This window comes from Passer montanus, unplaced genomic scaffold, assembly GCF_014805655.1.
Source record: "Passer montanus isolate IOZ18808 unplaced genomic scaffold, ASM1480565v1 scaffold10, whole genome shotgun sequence".
Taxonomy (NCBI): Eukaryota; Metazoa; Chordata; class Aves; order Passeriformes; family Passeridae; genus Passer; species Passer montanus.
Genome location: NW_024356505.1, coordinates 13216345 through 13237003, shown reverse-complemented (window position 1 = coordinate 13237003; position 20659 = coordinate 13216345). Strand labels below are relative to the sequence as shown.

General features: G+C 35.9%; 1 protein-coding gene across 1 annotated transcript in view; it reads left to right on the top strand.

Moving 5' to 3' along the window:
• Positions 1 to 410: 410 nt before the first annotated feature.
• The window catches only part of DNAH11 (dynein axonemal heavy chain 11), a 28371-nt gene continuing 8122 nt past the window's right edge, over positions 411 to 20659 (top strand). Inside the window, exons 1-6 of the mRNA XM_039710003.1 lie at positions 411 to 447; positions 6682 to 6835; positions 15448 to 15616; positions 15964 to 16104; positions 17069 to 17187; positions 19198 to 19289. Of these exons, the coding sequence (XP_039565937.1) occupies positions 6731 to 6835; positions 15448 to 15616; positions 15964 to 16104; positions 17069 to 17187; positions 19198 to 19263 (600 nt within the window). The 5' untranslated portion in view covers positions 411 to 447; positions 6682 to 6730 and the 3' untranslated portion in view covers positions 19264 to 19289. The remainder of the gene's footprint in view (positions 448 to 6681; positions 6836 to 15447; positions 15617 to 15963; positions 16105 to 17068; positions 17188 to 19197; positions 19290 to 20659) is intronic.

The window sequence follows — 20659 nt, the reverse complement described above, 5'->3', positions numbered from 1 at the left end:
CAGTCAGTAATTTTTGAGAAGGTGTTTGGGCATCATGTTGATTAATCAATACAGCTGAAATATGATCTATATCTTTATAAAACAGTCCTTTAGCTCTGTCTTCAGGATTTTTTTTCTTTTTTTTTAAATCTTATTCTAGTCAGAACTAAATTCCGAATTTCATTGTTGTTCATCCTTAAAGTGCATACAGGAATGGGGGATGAAGAGCTCTGCACTATCATGTATTTATTTTGAAATTCAGGGGCTGTTTTTGTATTTTGCAGACAAGGTTCTAATTCCAGGACACTGCTGCATGCAGTTGAATCAATGGTGATCACCGCAGATTCCTGACACTGTGAGAAGAGATTCTGCTGTTCTTCTTCTGCAGGGTCTTCATATGGGCCTCCAAACTGAGCTGAACTTCTCAGTTCAGCAAGAAAAGACAACATTTTATTTAGAAATAAACAAGTAAGGGATTTCAAATATTTCTGCATACATCAAGGAGAGCTTTCTTTTGGACTGTCTTTCTCTATGCACTTTGAAAAATGAGGCACCAAAACAACTTTATGTTGTTTTGTTTTTGCAAATAATTTATAGTGGTTTCCCAAAGTAATCAGGCTTTGCATAAATTATAGAAGAAAACCTGAGTGAAATATAAGAGGAAGTTAATGTTAAAGGGTTAAATATCTGTAAGGGATTCTGTTGCTCTCATCCATCTCTTCTAAATTTCTTCCCATGACATTTTTCACACTCTGGAGAAAATGAGTTTGAGAACAAAGTTTCTATTCAGGAAATTATTGCCAAATTTGGCCATGAATCAGACGATGTTGAATAATGATAACAATCATGGCTTGTTATAAGCAAAATAGCTCTTTTTAATTGGAAAACGTAGGCAAGGTTACTTACTTTCCCAATTGTTGGGAGCTGTGTTTAATCCTCTTTTATTTCCATGCTTGTTATTCACAGTGTTGTGATGCCATGATGGCAGGTGAGTGAGAATTGTGAAGAATCCAGTTCATTCCCCAGTTTTTTTGACCTTTCCAAGGATTTCAGCCAGCATTTATCAGTCTTTATTTGCTAGTAGGCTTGGGACATATTTATTCATTAACTCTCTGAGTGTACTTGTAAGCTCTATATTTTTGACAGACAACCATGATCTTCAGCTGTTTTCTTTTTTGTAACACTGTAGTTTCAATGTTGTCTGGATTTAAAAAAAATTGTTAATATCTTAAAAGCCAAAGAAAGCAGCTGTTACCCAGCTTTTCAAGACATTCTCAAGGAAATAGAAGATGGTAAGGGTCAAGTGAGTGAGTTGTATACTTTGTATTTATGTGTGTTGTAAGTCACAACCTACTTGGTACTCAGGTAGCTCCAAGTAAGGGTTGTAAGCCACCTAAGTACCTAAGAAATAAATGTTAGTTGGTACACAGGACACTATTAAAAAAGACATGGATGTAGCTCGTCTTTTAGCTGCCTAATAAACACTAAAATTACATTACAGATGTTTTCAACCGGTTTTAGATTAATAAATTTGAAGATGAGATGAGTAAATAGTTGTCAGATAGTCATCAGACATACAGGTACTGTGTACTTAAGAGCAAAATATGCTTCTTGTCTAGAAACAAGTTCTCTAGAAGCCATATAACCGTTTCAGGATGGTTGCTGCTCCTTACTCTCCTTTGTTGGTATAAGTTTGATGCCTCTTTTCTTAGTAGGTATTTCTGTTTGTGAATTTCAAAATGCTGGTAAGAGCTACACAAGCCAAGAAAATATGGGCTTTGCAAACAAGCTGTGAATGACCTGCCTTGAGGCATTCTTTGAGGTCAATAAGCTTTCCCCATGCTTCCACTGAAACCAAGTGGACTGCTGGGGGCGTGAGCACTTTCAAATGTTGACAAACAAAGACATTCTGTAGGGTTCACTGTCCTGGAGTATTTTGTTGGTCAGGAAGTAGAACAATTACACATTATGTATGCATGTACAGAAGGTGATACCTAAGAGTCATTCTAGCTGGGCAGGTTGAGGATGCTCTGGAAGCACCTCAAAAGTAAGAATTGCATTATGACATAATTATAAAACTAGAATCGTTAGAGATAAAAATTTTAAAATATAATACATTGGGATTTGTGGTAATATATAAGGTGAAAAGTAACTTTATGACTGATGTCATGACTACGTTTTGAAAAGTAACTTTTAATTTTTTTTCTGTGGTTCATTTATTTACATTCTAGTCTAGATTGTATCTTTCACCAAAAATCTTTTCAAAGAAGAAGCTGAAGAAGGATTAGAACATGTGAAAACAGCCAAAACTACCTTAAAAATCCTTAAGGATTTATTCTTTAATCACAGAAACATGTTGGAGAGTTACTTAGCCTGTGCCAAGGAATTTAAACCATGGGATTTCACATCTGAGATGTTGTTTTCCAGATATTTAAAATATAATGCATGTTGGGATTTGTGTTAATATATAAAGTGAAAAGTAACTTTATGACTTATGTAATGACTACATTTTGAAAAGTAACTTTTAATTTTTTTTGGTTCATTTATTTACATTCTAGTCTAGATTGTATCTTTCACCAAAAATCTTTTCAAAGAAGAAGCTGAAGAAGGATTAGAACATGTGAAAACAGCCAAAACTACCTTAAAAATCCTTAAGGATTTATTCTTTAATCACAGAAACATGTTGGAGAGTTACTTAGCCTGTGCCAAGGAATTTAAACCATGGGATTTCACATCTGAGATGTTGTTTTCCAGATTTGATATGTTCCCTAAAAGCTCACTGAAGATGGAGGTATAGCTTATTATCTCTGCTGTTGGATAAATACAGTATCTGAGAAATACGGGCTATTCTCAGCCATGCAGACAGCAAGGCTCAGGTTTCTAATATCCAGAAGACAAAATCACAGTTCTTAGAGGAGGGTTAGGAATGTTGAACAATATGAGAGTGTCACATGCTGTGCAAGGAGCAGACTAGTAATAGCATTATGAGGAATTGCAAAGGTGATTCCTAAATCCACCACTTCTTAGGGTTTTGGAAGCTGCCTTAGTAAAGTGCTGGTCTCCACATGCAGCCCATGGCTTGAACTTTCTCCTGAGCATGGCACCTCCCTCTGAGAGCTAAGGACTCATCTATTTATAGATATAAAAATGTAGTGTTTTAGGCTAGTCCTTGGACAAGACAGAACCCCCTTCAACTTCTTTTTTAAATCTCGGCCTTTAAGCAAGGGAAAATGAAAAATCTGAGGTCAGGAAAGAAGTGCAGAATATTTGTCTATTATTGTGATTAGCCAGCTGTGTCGGATGGGAGCAGCCATAGCTTTTGGTTCCTGCTCTTTTATTGTTCTTTACTGAAACGGGAAGAAGCTGTAGTAGGACACAGGACTGGCAGCTGATTAGAATAGGTTGAGTTTGAATAGAACTTTGAAGGTCATCTAATCCAATTCTCCTATGATGAGCAGGGACATCTTCAACTAGATAAGGTTGCTCAGAGCCCCATGCAACCTGGCCTTGAGTGTTCCTGAGATGGGGCATCCCAAACTTCTTTGGGCAATCTGTTCCAGTGTCTCACCACCCTTATACTAAAAAAACTTCTTCCTAATACTCAGTCTAAGTCTGCTCTCTTTCAGTGTAAAACTATTATCCCTTGTCCTGTAGCAACAAGCCCTGCTAAAAAGTTAGTCCCTATCTTTTTTATAAGTCCCCATTAAGTACTGAAAGGCTCTGATAGTGTGTCCTCAGAGCCTTCTCTTCTCCAGCCTGAACAATCCCAGTTCTCACAGCCTCTTCTCAGAGGAGAGGTGCTCCATCCCCCCAAGCATCTTTGTGGCCCTCCTCTGGACCCATACCCTTCCAAGAAATGTGAGGCTCGCTTTTGGGGTCTGAGCTAGAAAATTACGTACTTAAGTTCTGCAGTTATTGAGACAGTGTGCTTCTCCATCCTACCTCCACAATGCTACTCCACAAATGACTATCTGACCAAGAAATCAAATCTTACAGCATCTGACAGTGCCCACCAGCATGATCTGTGAAAGGGATTTGAGGTGAATGTGTTGCATCTTGGCTGTCTGTCATCAGAAAGACAGGTTGAGGTGATTTTATGGGGAAGAGCATCCTGTGCCAGCAGTTTCACCAAGGTGGCAGCTTGTGCCCATCAGAGACGTACACAGCCATTGTGTGTGAAGGGACTCTTGCTGGCAGTCTTGGTTCTCCTCAGTCAGGTGGGGCCACAGAGAGCCCTGCCCTGTGCCAGGGGTGAGGGAAGTCTGTAGGTGACAGTAGTGAGACAAGGGGTCTGCAGTGACCAGGGGTTTGCTTGAAGAAGCCATGACTGGTTTGCTGCTAGGGAGAATAGCTGTTCTGATTTCTAAACATACAAGGGAAAAATTATTTTCATTGGGGCATAAAACAATTACTTCATTCGAGTGGAATTGGAGACCATAGAAATTAATTTGGCACATCTTACTAAAGAGGCTAAAGTGTGTTCAATTTTATTCCTCTGGGAAAGATTTAAGTTTAATTTTCATAGCAACATTTTCTGTTACTATAATAAGCCATGTGTTTATACATGAAAGTACGTGTTTAGGAGTGTTTGATCTCTTTCATCTAGGTCTTTTTTAACTCAATCTGCTGAAATTGAAATGGAGTTAAATGTGTATGCTCCATGGGACAATTCATTTCCATTTGTGTTTTAATCCTGGAAGTGAATCAACCAGGATGAAGCCTTGCTGGCAATATCTGTTGCTCCTTCACCTTTTCATTCATAGAAATTATTTAAGATAGCACAGACTTAACTGCTCATTCTGCCAAACCAGAAGGGAAAAGATCAAATTGCAAAGACCATCTCAAACACAGGTTTGTTACTGACTTCTTTGTAGAGGTTAATTGATTTTTATTAATTTGATCGAGGAAATTTCCATTATGTTGCAATTTCAAAAGCTGAAAAAACTGTGTTTTGGTGGACCCAAGTTGCATAGTTAAAGTGAGCAGAATGACTGAATAGTTTCTGGAAAGCTCTTCAGAAAGGGAATATGCAATCCTTTAGGTTACAGCAATATGTTAACATTTTACCCTCTGCACAGGGTATTATTATTTCCTTGTTAATTCAAAAGTATCAGTAAACTTGGAGTTGTGACTCTGGGAATGTTATAATGCTGAATTGAACTAGAGAGGCATGAGATGGGCTTCCAACACAGCTGGATACAGTGTCTACCATTTGCTCTTTAAAACAGAAATTAATTTTCTTAATGTTAGATTTCTGGATGCATTTTCCTGATCAGGTAAATTATTTACAAGTGTTACATATAGAGACACATTCAGATGGCTTTCACCAAAGATTTTTAGTGGATAAACTAAATTTAAATGAATAAAATAAAGCTGGATAAAGTGAAACAAAATACCACAGCAACATTGCCAAAAATTAAAGAAAATATAAAGAAAAAAGGTTATTTTTTTCACATATAATATACAGAACTGTCAGTTCTGTAAGCTTTTTTTCCCCTGAGTGTTAGGATGCAATTTACATGCAGTTCTGGTGCCGATACAAAATCAGTTGATTCTAGTCAAAAGATAGAGAATGTTTTTTAAATGTTGGTTTATAGAAGTGTCTTGCAATTAAAGCTAAAAGAATTCCTAACACTATGCTCACCAGCAGTCATGGTATATCTTTAAGATAAAATAGAATATTTATTACTGTACTTTTTTAGACACTTTTTTTTTTCATTTTTAGAATTCATTGCTACAAATATATGTGAACTTGGAAAATTAGGTTTTTGGAAGGATTTAATCCCCTTCTAACATAAATTCAAATAAAGAAGTACTCTGTCATATTATGTAGTTGGCTTTACTGCCTGCTGGCTAGAGCACTTAGCTGGCAGGAGGGCAGCCAAATTCTCTTTTCACCTTCATTTTTACCCTACAGCTTTGTGGAGCAGGGAGATATTGATTAAATTCCACTTGAAGAGAGGGGGCTGGTGAAGCCCAGGTGTGTCCAGCTCCAGGTGCAGATGTAATGGGTGCCCTGGGATTACTCTCTTCTTCACTATCCTGATCCAGAAGGGATTTTCCTAGCTGTGTCCCTGCCATTTCCCTGTGCTCCTGGCAACTGTGTACCCACAAGGCTGCTGGGTTTGCCCAGATGCAGACCATTAGAAGGTGGGCTGTAAGCTTTGCTGGTCTCCAGGAGCTTGGATCTGCTGTGTGGCAATTTTGGCAGTGTGCTAAGGAGAGAGATTGCTGCATGTGTGGGGAATGCTTTTTTTTTTTGGTAAGGTGTTATTTAAACAGGCAAATTTTTGGAAACAGAAACAAATATTAAAATTGTTAAAATGATAAATACCAAATAAAAATAACTTGATAAAACATATAATAATGATACTTAAAAGAATTAGCAGAATATGGAGATTTACTGTTCAGTTAGATTGGGTAGGAAGTATATTCTATGTATGCATACACTGATCTTTTTTGCAAGTATAGAAATCTAGGTTATTAAAAACCCAGGGGGTTGGTTATAAACCACATCTAAACTAAATGAATGTCACATGCTTAGTTCATGCAGAAGTCTTGTAAAGTTGTTAATACCTTTGGACTAAAATCCTGATACTTCTTTCAAATCCATGGCAAAGCTTTCCATGTCTCAGGGTCAGGACTCACTCTACTGTACTTCTGAATTTCATTGCTCCTGATAAAATCCCTTACAATTCACAGTAAATTCCTGCTGATCCCTGCACAAAGCTGCCTCAGAAAGCAGAAGTGAATGGCAGCAGTGACCTACTGCTGCCTTTTTCTTCCCTCTGAAGCACCAGGAACTCTGAACCAGCCTTGTCTGCGGCAGATGTGGATTCAAGACATCCCTTCTGAGGTCTGTGTGTAGCTTACCCGGTCTTGCCTTTACCTCTGGAGGATTCCCTGCATGCTCAGTATATAAACACAAATTTGGTGACATGCTTGGAAAACAGTTTTAAGCTGCTAGGTAGAGTACAGCAATTTGGCCAGATGCAGACTGTAAGAGGGTTTGAATTGGTCAGTTTTTGAGGTGATGAGTGCTTCCTTAGTGACTTGACTTACTCAGGACAAAAGCAGCCTTTTAGCACAGTTCTGAATGAGCATTCTGCATTGTAAATTTGCTGACTTTCCAGGTTATGGCCAGGTAAAGCACAGTCAGTGAATATTAGTTTTCAAGTCTGAGCCGTTCTTCCTCATGCATGCAGTCTTAGTGTTGACAGAAGAGGTACAGGTGAAATACCAAGCACCAATTACTGCACTGGTTTTACTGTCACCACTAAAGCATTTATTTTCCAGGTTCTTCAGAAACTATTTGCCTTTGGGTTTTACAATCCTAATCCAGATCTTTATCAGAAAATAGCTGTCATCTTACAGTTAATTTATTTGTCAGAAGCTTCAAGGTTCATGCTGTTAAGTGCGTGATATATGAATAGTGTCCACATATTTTCAGGAACAAGCCTTACATGCTTCTGGATAGGCAGGAATGTGTTTGACTAAAATGTGAATGGAATTGCCTGAAAACATGGGGGGGTCTGATCCCAAAGAGGATCAAAGTGTGCTTTGCTTTCAGGGCACAAATGCGGGCTTCTCAACAGAGAAATGATCTGGTTTGTGGTGTGACTGGGGTGGGTCTGATCCCAAAGAGGATCAAAGTATGCTTTGCTTTCAGGGCACAAATGCGGGCTTCTCAGATTTGCTGTCTTAAGTGGATTCTTGATGAGTTAAATATATGTGGCTAATATTCTATTTTAGCCTCAGAACTATATCTCAATTCCTTTATTTGCCTTGGAGAAGTGCAGCAGTTCATCCCATCATGTGTATATATTTGTGTATATATGAGTGGGTTTGTATTGTGTATTTAAAAAAAACCCTCAAACAAAATCCATGTTAGTTGAGGGATGGAGGGAGTTAGAAAGGAAGAAGATTCTTAAATAAGCAAATTAATTTTATATGCCTATTCAAAGATGCTGGGTTTTTATTTAAATGTCCACCTTGGCCACTGATACTTCTATTTGTTTATTTATTTTGCAAGTGTCTTGCAACAGAAAAGAGATGAAGACAAGCTGCAAAGTAAAAAAATTTCTGAGATTATTAATGTTTAACATGTTTAGCAAAGTAACAAGTGTAGCTTTACATGTACATGTTGCATGTTACTGTTTATGTTGCTAATGGAAAAAAGGGAGAAGGTGCTGGAGCTCTCCCTTTAGAACTAGCGTGAGCTTGCATTAATATGCACCTTTATTTTCTGCACTGCTATTATTTTTCCAAAAGTCCTCATCTGTGAGCATGGTTAATTACCTTGAGTATGAATAGAGTACATCTGTGGTGTAGAAAATGACTTGTTCTGTTGTTTGATACCTGTGGTAACTATGGATTAAGATTACCTAATTAAATGTAACAATGATTCAGAGTCAAAAGATACTGTTTACTTAGTGAGTTCACATCAAGTATTTGAGTAGCTGAAGTCTGATGTGCATAATAACCTTCTTAATGATACTGCATAGGCATAATTTGGTCTTGTAAAAACCTGTTGAGAAGATCTTTATTTAACAGGAGGGTTAAAAGGATGAAACAGTATAAAAGTAAGGGGCAATATAGATGGCTATCCCTCTTACTGTGCTTCTCAAACAAAGGTGTCCCTAGTACGCAATGTATTGATTTTGCAGTGGTACACTTGCATTATATCTTAAACTGTTATTCAAAATCAATCTGTATTTCTCAGAAAATGCTTCGGTTGCTAACTCAGTTTCTGTTAAGAAAACCCCCAAAACAACTATCACTTTTAATAGGATATATCATTGCTTGTTGGTTCAAACAGCACTGAAAAAATCTCAGAAGTATGTTTAACACTACCATATGCCATCCATCAGATTTTTCTGCCATTGGAAAAACATACATGTTATTCTTTTTTTGGTGTTTTTGTTGTTGGATTTTTTTTTAACATTACAGGAGTTTGGAGATGATTATACTGATTTTAAAGCCAAAACACTGGATCTTGACAGATGTGTTGCCTCAGTTTTGTGTAGGATTTCATTACTGTTCTAGTTTAGAATCTGTGTTCAAAGCCAGTATCCATATACATTAAACTGTTTATTTATAATTAGGAAGATAGTTTTGTGCATTGCTTAAATTACAGCTTTAATTAAGCTACTTATGAATTGAATGCCTTGAAATACTGACATATGTATTGCAGGTGGGAATCAAACCATGTTCTATGATTCTGTTCTTGCTTTAGTGATGTTCTGACTGCAGGTTCCTTCCAGAAGTTAACCCATAGCTAAAAGCAGATATAAAATGCAATTCAAAGAAACAGGGAGATTTTCATACATCCTGTATTAATAGAATACAGGATTAATACAATTTGTCTGCATGAGGCACAGAGAATCCATGGATGGCAGGTGTGTCCAGGCTCTCCATCCAGTGTAGCACATTGTTGACCTGGGTAGCTGGAGCATGCATTATTCTTACACAAGAATATTGAAAACTTAAGATAGGAAAGAACTAATTAGAAACAGTTCTTCAAAATATTATTTAGGTGTTGTCATATGTCGAATAGAAGTGAGTGAAGTCATGTTATTAAGAAGGAGGTAAGTATGTAAATGTTCAAATGAGTGGTTGTCCTGAAAGGCACAAGGATGTGAAATCTCACGTTTCAATCAGCCTTGTTGAAGCCTCTAGTGGAGTATTGTGCTCAGTGCTTCAGGAAAAAGGATCTGTTGATAGTTAACCTGGGTAGCTGGAGCATGTTTCTGCTGGAGCATGCATTATTCTTACACAAGAATATTGAAAACTTAAGATAGGAAAGAACTAATTAGAAACAGTTCTTCAAAATATTATTTAGGTGTTGTCATATGTCGAATAGAAGTGAGTGAAGTCATGTTATTAAGAAGGAGGTAAGTATGTAAATGTTCAAATGAGTGGTTGTCCTGAAAGGCACAAGGATGTGAAATCTCACGTTTCAATCAGCCTTGTTGAAGCCTCTAGTGGAGTATTGTGCTCAGTGCTTCAGGAAAAAGGATCTGTTGATAGTCATTGAGGCTGAAGAAGAAGAGAGAGAACAGGCATAAATCTTCAAATACAATAGAGATTTCTGCATACAGGAATGAAATAGTCTATTCTGTACACCCAGAATATACTGAACTTAATTTAAAGTGTATAAGGTTCAAGTCTGATGACTGAGAAAACCACTTTATGCCAAGCATAATGAATTGCTAGAACAGATTGCTAGAGAAGGTGACAGGCTCTTCATTTCTGAAAAATCTTCCAGGGAGAGCTAGAAAAACCTCTTTTTCAAATTACGTAGGTATAGCAAACCTCTTCTTGGAGCAGGAACATGGACTAATTACTCTTGAAGTCACTTTTAGATGTATATTTCTATGACACTGTATTACACTCAAACTGCGCCAGAGTATTGCAAATTAGTTGTGGGTATAAGGCAGTAATAATGAATATTTAGCTACTAATTTTGAATAAATGAATTTTCCTTAGGTAGACACTTCTGGTATTGTTAGCAATTAAATGAGTGTCTTGCATTTTATGTTTACCCTGTTTCCTTCTAAACTTTTCTCACTGATTTCAAATCATACATACATTGTTACATCTACTCTTTCCAAAGTCTGATAACTTGTCTTAATTTTACACATACCAATGAGAGTGGAAGGCAACTTAAAGAAATCTCTTCTGCTTGCCACTTTTTTGGTAAGCTTTTACAGGAGTAGGCACTTTTTTTTTCTCTAGAAAACATTAGCTTACAAGTAAGATTTGGAATTTTCATGCGACTCAGGAGGAAGAGCCTAGTGACTTATGAGAGAGAATATATCTAAGGAAAAAAAAAGGGAGAAAACAAACAAGTGAGAAAATTACAGGATAGAATTAGTCCACTTAGGCGGTGGACTTGATCCTTGTGTCCCTTTCAACTCAGAATATTCTGTGATTCTGTAGTTTAGAAAGTATCCAGAGTGTGGGGTATGTGTCTAGATCTGGAAAGCCTGGTTGCATACTTTTTAGGATCTGAGCTAATCTGTAATTCTTTAGCATGCTAGAATTCATCTGTTTGGGACAATTTAAGAGCACATTTAGAAATATGTGGTTTGTTGGTAAGCACATGACACTTACCAACAGTATAGCTTGGTTCAGTGCCAATCTCTGCACTTCAGAAATATTTTGGATGAGATTTCATGTTGGGAGTATTACAGAAAGAGAACTCTGCTGCTTCCTCTGCTATTTGGGTTTTTTCTCTTTTTATTTTAATTTCAAGCTTTCAACCATCTTGGAAGCTTTCTAAAAAAAACCCTGTCTGAGGAGATAATTAGCCCAAATTGCAATATTTCATTGCAATTGTTTAGTGAAGAACTAGATAACTGCAAACGAACATGATGAACACATTAAAAAGGTATTGAACAATGCAAAAATAAAAGTGCATTTTCCTGCTGGTTCATAATACCTTAATTTATATTCTAATAAGTGGGGGGATGAGGAGGAGGTTATAATTAAATCATTAACGAAAATATGCTGGTGACTTTGGGAAAGATTAAATGTTCTAAAGAACTGAAGGAACAAGTACAGACATTTTGGTCCTACTTTTCATAGGAGTTCATAAAGAGTTTTATTGTTCTATGGGGACAAGACCTTCAAAGATACTTCTGGGGGACCTAGACATCCAAGTTATTTGGAAATTGTGCTCTGTCCCTTTCTCTTGTCCTGATCCTAAGCAAACATGCTTTCAGGCAGGAACACAGAGGATGGAAGCTCCTGTGAGAGCTTTAGGCACACATGAGTTAAATTACTGTGTAATACCGAGTCCAACATTGAAAACTGACATAGCTAATAGCATGCAAAGAGGGGGAAACTAAAACTTTCCACCAGCATTTGTTCATCAGTAAAAGAAAAGAAAAACTGATTAGATGTGGGGTTTTTGCCTTGCAGATTCTTAGAAAATCCAGAAAATACCTTAATTTCTCAGAAATACATGGAGAAGTTGAAATCTCTTGAGCAGTATGAAGATCAGACCTACAGTAAGTGGAATGTTCAGGTGGATTAAATTTCTCAGTTTAATTTAAACCAAACTAATTAAGTATAATCCCCCAAACCAACTCCTGATGGTGAATTTTCATCCTTAGGTGTGTGCTTAGAACTGTAATTAAATATGTAACTGATGTTTGTCTTTGATTTCATAGTCAAAAAATGACAGTAATCTTCTAGGGTATGAATGAATCTTAGAATCTTAAACCTCACATATTTTTATAGAATCATGCAATCACTCGGCTTGGAAAAGAGCCCCTAACATCATCAAATACAACCTTAAACCCAGCACTTCCAGGTCCACCACTAAACCAGGTCCCCAAGTGCCACATCTATGTGCCTTTTAAATATTCCAGGGATGGTGACTCTACCACTTCCCTGGACAGCATGTTCTGATGCTTGACAGCCCTTTCAGTGAAGAAATTTTTTCTTAATATCTAATCTAAACCTCCCTTGACTTTCATATCACAGGCAGCAGTAGCTTGAGACTGTTCAAATATGTTTTCAAAAGGTAGAATTTGATGGCTGTCAGGTAGTGCTGTCTTAAAGACACCCTCAGCCACCTTTATCTTTCTATATTCTGCCCCACACCACTCCCAGGTATAATTTTTGTGACTAGCAAGTGTAATTTTTCTGAATTTAAAAAAATCTGGTGAGAGGAATAGATGGGAAAACACTACAGCTGTAGTGTTTCCTACTGGCATTAAAAGAAGAACTTATTAAACCATTGTTTTAAGAGCAGCATCTGCATATGAGAAATGAGAAACTTTTATTTGGTCTTTTTTGGGATATGCACTGCCAGTCCACGGTGAAATTTCTATTTCTGTGCCTATATGGTCTAATATTTTTGGTGGGATTTTTTGATGTGTACCTTTTAGCTGATTTTCTAGTTACTGTGAAGTGATTCAGATTCAAACTTCCCTTTCTTGTACTTTTGATAGAGACAAAAACCACATGTCAAGGTATATTTTTATCTGCTGATTTTTTTTCATATGGTTTACTGAATGGTTTTTTGGGGGGAGATTTGTGGAATGAGAAAGCTACTTCCAGGTTATCTTTATATATTTGAAAGCGTGTATAGCAGGAGGAGTAGAACTCTGTTTTACTGTGTGGAAGATCCCCAACATAATTAAAATGAAGTTTTATGTGATTATACCTAAAATAACTGAGTTTATTAAGTTCAAATAGTTTGTAATTACCAGTGATGCATAAAATAAATTCTAAAACATTCTAGTAAAAGCTATGACATAGAGTAAAGTTTTGGTTAAATAATTCATCCACTGAAATTTCTTATTTATGAGTAGATGCAGGAATATTCTCACTGTTAATATACTGATCTTACTGGTGTATTCCTACCATGTGTGATTTTTTTTTGTTTAAAGAAGATGCTACTCTGTTAAATAGGAATTGCCCAGAGAATAGAGTGCCATTAAGAATAGAGCTCTGTCAGTATAGCACAACGTAATTCCTCTTCAGGCAGCTGACATTGCAGTTAATCAGAAGAAAATGCACTTTACTTGACGTATGTTGAATTCTGGGATCAGTCCTTTTTATCTCTGTTTTTCTTAATAAGAACGAGCATAATCAGTGACAAATGTCACTACCTGTTCTTCATGGGTAAGCAGATGGGATTCAGAGAAAGATTTAAAATGGGAGCTCCCTTTCTGTTTGATGTGGAAAATCCATATGTTCATCTCAATCAGGTGATTGAGTATTCTCAGAAAAAAACATATTTGCTTGTAATATTTCAGTAAAAAAGTGAATGAGATTTCAATGTACACATTAAAATATTTGTGAGTTGGAATGTTTGGTTTTTTGCTGGGCATTTTTTATTTGTTTGGGGTTTGTTTTTTTTTTTTTTTTGAGGGATTGTTTTGGAGGGTTTTTTGTTTTACTGGTGTTTTGGGAAGTTTGGTTTGTTGGTTTGGGGATTTTTTTTTTTTTTTCCAAGATGCTGGTATAATTCTAGTGCCACCAAATTCAGGTTTCTTGTTTCTCTTCCAGTGTTGCATATGCTTACAAAATTCTTTTTTTATATATTCTGAATGTTCCTTTACACAGCATAATGTGCTCTTGAGTAGAATAGCCTAAAGTAGACTATTAAGTAGCTCTTTTTTAAAACATCATGAGGGGACTTTGTTAACATTTATACAACTTTAAGTAGTGGTTTAATAAGTTAAAGAATGCAAGAATAAAAATTAACTTCTTTATATCCAGATTTTATTTTGTGGTTTCAATGCAGAGTCATTTGCATGATTTTGGGTGCTTTGAGAGGCAATGCAAATGCAGCTTTGTAGCCTCTTTGCCATAATTCTCTCAGCTTTTCTTATCTTGAATCATATATGCAGGATCTATAGATTTCACTGGCAGGTTAAGTAAGCTCAGTATACCCTACAACTGTACTTGGAGTGTTCCTTCCCTCTTCCAGCAAATCAAGAGCTTGAGATGCTGGAAAAAGAAATTTTTCTAATGCAGGAATCTATCTACAGAACTATTTGAAGTATCTATTCCAGGCTACAAGCACATGAAACAATGTTGAAAAGAAGTGCAATTGCTCAAGAAAGTGTGGGGTATTCATGTTTATATTAATGTAAGATTTTTCTTAAAATTACTTATAAATTATTTATTAGTTTAGACTATATTTTAATATTATATTTTTAATTTTATCCTAAAAGTGCTATAGTTTTGATAAAGAAATTTAATACTGAAGATTTTACTATTCCTTTTGTTTTTGAAACAACAGTTGCTATGTTTTAGGATATCCAGAGTAAAAATATCTCTGTTCCCAAGTCAACCAATTTCAAGATAATCCCAAAGCAAAACAAACTTTTTAGTTTCCTTTAGAGCTTGCTTAATACCCAGAACTTGCTTGATTAGTTTAAGTAACTGAATAGAAATTCAGAAATCCATAAAATCCAATTCAGAACTTAGAAATGTACATTAGAAAGCTCTACAAATCTAGGAGCAAGAGTCCAGAAAATCAGTGTACAGATCTGTATGGGGAATCAGTCTTGCAAAGTTCTGCTTCCCTCAAGATGCTGCCTTCCATAGGCAAGGTTAAAAACACATGTACTAGATTTTCTTTCTGTAATTTTGTTGGTAGCACCCCCAGGAGGAGTTGCAGGGCATCTTCCTGAAATCTCCCAGGAGCACTTGTGTGCTACCTGTGGGTATAGGTGTGTGTCTAATAGAACAAGAAAATTGTGCAGGTATGTTTTTATCAGATACTGAAACATGAAACTGTTAAAATGTGTGGTCTTTGAGTTGAATTTAGAGAAGATGGATTATTATGTGTGCTTGAAAAGTAATGGTGGTGTAGGAAAAAATTTAGGCCCGTGAACTCTTGCTGTAGGGTGGACTTTCCCCTGCATCCATTGATCTGGTTTGTGGCAGAAGTTTGTCTTCACCAAATGTTGTTGATGCTTTTATCTGTACTTTCTGTTTCAGAGCAGCATTGATGATTGGACTAAAACCCAGTGGAGAGAGATTAATGTGGAACAGATGGATGTGCAGCTCAGAAGGTTTGCCAAGGCAGGTCCCACAGCCATCTATCTCTGCAATTTATCTGTCTCAGTGCCACCCCTTCCTCACTCTTCCCACCCACTTGGATGTTTCAGTGGGTTTATTAGTCATGTCCAAGCTGAATGTTCTGGAACATGCTTTGTTTTGGGGGCTTTCCTTTAAAATTTTATTTTTCTGAATGGGTTTGCAGCCCCTGTGGAGTTATATGTAAAATCATGCTGTCACTTTGCTGAGTTGAGGCAGTATGGGAAATAAAAAAAGCGGGTGGGGGTTTATGGCAGACCCCTCAGACAACAATCACTTTTACAGGTGGAATTTGCAGAGGTTCATCTGAGCTGCTCATAAACACAGCTCCACAGGGTTGGGAGCTGCAGGGAAGGTACTAATTTTTAAAGGGAGGGCACTTCTTTCGCTTGAAGTATTTCAATGTTTTGTTGACAGTAGCCCTGCAGAAGAAAATTCCAATGGGACACGAGAAGTATGAAGTAAAAATAACAAAGACTCCCCAGACTATTTGTAGGATACTACAGCTGTGCCTCACAGACAGCACAGTGGTTGAATACAAAGTCTTGAACCTAACAGGTATAAAGTTTCTTCTTGTTTCATATTTGTTTAATTCAGAAATAAATTATCTTTATTGCATGCCCATTTATTAGTCTTTTAAGAGAAAAAAACAGATTTCATCATAGAGGTCTTCTCCTAAATTGCTTCAAAAGTGTGAACTCCACCTACCCAGTTCTGATACTTTTTTTTTTCCATTTAAAAAAAACCCAAAAACAGTGGTTTTGGTTCAGAGGCTATAACATGGAGAAGTTGTTGGTTTTCAAAATTTTAATAAAATTATTTTGAACAATTTTGAAAAAAAAATATTAAGACCAATTTCCATTTTTTTTCATTTTTAAAATTAAGAAATTGTGAAGCTGAAAGCGTACAAGAGAATGTAACAGAATCTTTCTGTTTTTCTTCAGTATACCAATGATTAACCACATACAGTTTTCACAAAAGTACATTTAACTTCTTTTTAATGCAAAAAGCTCCTAACAGTATTAGCACAAAATTGTGATTTTTTTAACAAAAAGAAAATGAAAAAATAATTGACTGTCATATTTTAAAATCATTGATAAAAAATTTTAAGGTTTTTTAATTGAATTTCATTAATCCTACCAAGCAGTGACAAAGTACTGCAAATATCTGCATCACTCCCCGAGGTTTGTAGTCTCAGATACTGAGTCTGTATCTTACATCAGGTTCAATGGCAGCTGTGCAAATAAACTTACCTTCAGTGTTATGAAGTACAGAACACCAGAGTACAAGACAAAACAGAGCAAAAAAACCCCAAACCTGTAACACCATCAAAAAATATTTTTGCTAAGATAGTTAAGTCCACACTTTGGTGGCAAATCTGAAAGTGTATCTGATAACTAGAGTGCATTTAACTTCTTTAATTGTGTTTTTTAGTTAGATTCCATTTGAACACTTTGTTATATGCTTATGTTGGACTTTTTAATTGACTTAATTTGCTCCATACTGTCTCTTTTCTTTTCAGGTCAGGCTTTCAGTAGCAGAAGATCTTCACAGACCTGCTGGGACTCCAGTTTCATAAAGGTAGAAGATGAAGTCCAAATTGTAGTTGTCAATGCTGTGCAAGAGTTGAGCACTGAAAAGGTGAGAGATGTACTTTTTATTTTCCTTATGTTTTTCCAGAATAGTATGTAGCAAACTATTTGTTTGTTTAGGTCTTGTTTCAAGAAATTAATCATAGAATTGAATATTTTCATGTGACTTACCTAGGTATCAAAATTCACAGCCTAGCAAAATGAACTTCTTGTCTGTGGTGTAGTTTACCATCACTGTGAATTACATAAAATTCAATTAAATTCCTCAGTTCCAAATATGAAATATATATATAGCCAGATGTTATTATAGCCAGATATATATAGCCAGATGTTATTATTGCTCTTATTCCCAGACTTTGGAAGAAATCATGGACTGCCATGGAATTTTCTTACCAAGAGCATAAAATAATAGAAATTCCTTTGTTAAAGTCCAATGAACAGCTGCTTGAAAGTTTAGGTAACAATTAAATAAGAATTTAATTATTAGAAATATTATTATTGTATCAATATTATTCATATACTTGATATACTTGGGAAGTTAAAACTTTTTGTTCCTTTTTATTGGAACAAAAAGTTTTTGTTAATTTTTTGTTTTGTTAATATTTTTGTTAATTTTTATTGCAGATTTATATTTTCTCCAGATGTTAGTACTGGGAATTTACATGTATGCTGTGCAACTATACATATGCTAAAAACATTCCTGCCTCCGTGTAGGAGTTAAAAAATAACAGCTTTCTAAGCTTGTAATTCCTTCAGTTTTTAAAAAATCCCTTATTAATATGCTGTCCATTTTCAGTGTTTAAAGATGTCTTCTCTTATGATATACAATAATAACAACTACAGGAGAATTTTTTAAGCTCTTGTTAGCTTCAGTTCCTCTGTTTGATAAATAATTTTTATTAGTGCAGTTTTTTATGGTTTTGTTTGTTTGTTTGTTTTTCTAGTTTCATATATGACTGATTCTGAAAAGTAAATATGTGGTATATTTCATTGAACAAGTGAAAGGCTGGCAAAGTAAATTAAACATGGCAGATTCTGTCATTTCCATTTGGATGGAATTTCAGTGCATGTGGTATCTTCATCAGAGTAATTATCTGCTTTGTTTTCCTCTCACACCGACTGTCAGTTGCTGGTGTCACAGTTTGAGACAAAGATCTGCAGGTCACTTCTTCACACATCTTTAATATCTTCTGTTGCTTACTCTTTTTTAGCTTTTTAACCTCCTGGAGGCACACAGAGATACAGTTCTGCTGAGGTGCAGAAATCTTTTCTGCAAAGTCCATATCATTTAGGGAAGTGATGGTTGAAATATAACTTCGAGGTCTGCTATTTATTAATGGCTAAAGGTAACTACAACAATCAACATAAACTCTTGAACTGACACAAAGCATTGTGCTTGAATTGTTCATTCTGACCAAAAGAAGTCACTGAACCCTTGCATAGTAAAGATGATAATTTCGTGTTGCCAATATACCTCTAATTCAATCCACAGATCTAGGGAAAGTCCTCATCATGTACAATTCTGAAAATCTAGTATAGGATAATGTTCTATAGGGAGCTTCCGTGCTTAAAATATCAAATATATTTCTAATTGTTTAAATCTGAAATTTAGAAACATTGACAGCAGCACGTTTCACTATATGCTAATAAAGTATCTTTTTTGTCCAAGTTGGGGTGTTTAACATGCTGAAGTTTCTTCATGGTGCTTATTGAAAAAGGCATTGAGCTTACATGAGAAGAAACACTCTGAGTTACTAATGCTGCTAAAATCTGTCATTTTTATCTTGTTGAAGAGTTTTAAGGTATCATCAGTGATATTTTCAGTTCTCTCTGTTCATTTTACTTTTCCTTCATATTCAGTTTAAACACTGTCAAAATAGGTGTTTGAGGCTTTAATTATTTTTCTTTTTCCATCTTTTTTTTTCCAACTTAAAACAAGCTGATTAGGTGTATTCTTCCAGTTCTTTTCCCCATGTTTTTCTTGTCCCAGTTTAGTAAACCATATGAAGTAGAAAAAATAAATTTGAGAGTTGAAATAACTCCTTTTCTTTCTGTACAGCTGATGGTGACTGACATAACAGATAAAGAAAATGTGATGGAAGCTACAAGGAAGCCAAAGGTGTAGGGAAGCTCTGAAGCTCTGCAGCAGAGGTAAAATTTCCAGTATGATTACAAACTGTTCTAAAGTGTAGTTCTGCAACAAGCAGGAAATGAGAGCTGTCAGATTGTTTCCTTTTTGTACAGGTGTGAGATGTTCCAATCATTTTTTTGTCATTTGTTCCTGTTTGACATATTGGATTTCTACTGCTTTTTACATGACCAGCTCAACTTGAGGCATAGGCTTGTTATTTAGGGATGACATGATGTCAGAATTGTCAAAGGTCTTAAAAGTTTGTATCAAATTCACTTTCTCTCTATTTATACTCTGGGAGTCTTTCTTTCACACCTGCAACAGGATGTGGTGGATTCGTGCAGCCAAAGTCCTCCTTCCACACACTTGGAGGAATGCCTTGAACTTGCCACCTGCATTCACTCTTCCTGGCTTTAGAAGCAACCATGTTTAAAGTCACAGTCTGTTTCTTCTGCAGGAAAATGTTGTAATAGGAAGTTTTTAAAAAAAAAACCAAAAACCACAAACCTGTTGCTTGAGATGTCACTTTTGTTCTGAGAGATACCAAGCTAATAGCTGGAGTGCATCAGTCAAACATAAATAAATATGGCTTATTTTTCCTTCCAGATAGGCATATAATTGAATATTTTTATTCTTAGTACTTTTTGTGTCAATACCAACGTGTGTTTTCATGTTTTTGACTCTTTGTACTTCAAAAATAATACATTTATCTTTTTAAAAAGTGGTTTCTTTGCTCTCCCACTCAAGTGATTCTTATCTACTTTTTCATTTGATGCTTTGGTGGTTTTCTTTTTAAATTTATCTGCACATTACTGCCCTGTTGAGTTAGATTTTTTTTTTCTTATCCTTTATTTGCTAAGGCTGGACTCTTTGGAAGGTTGAAGAGGAGTTTTCCCTGCCCAGACTTACCTTTTGGGGAGACTTTTCTGGCACAATTCCATTCCCCTGGTTTCTTTGGTCTGAATGAAATGTTTCCTTCCATTTTCTGGAAAGGAAACGTGAAAGGCTTGCCACCTTCTCTGTTCCTTACAGCTGTGTTCATCATTACTATTTTTAGTAATTTATAGTGGATTGTATTGTTCTGTTCTAATGTTTGGTCTGATTTTTTCCTTAACTGGGTGGGAATTCCTGGCTTTAAGGTGATTGTTAAAATCTCTGTCTCTTTTTCAGACTCTCTTTTTGTGAAAAAGCTTTGGCTGTATACTTAGAAAGCAAGAACATACTTTTTCCTTTCTTCTATTTTGGTTTTCAGCAGACTTGCTAGACATCCTTTAAAGAGGAACACAGCCAAAACAGCTGAGCCTCTTTGTGCATTAATGTACTTAATTTTCTCTACAGAAAGGGAAGTTTCCAGCCAACCTTGTGAGCTGATAATATCATTGAACTGCAC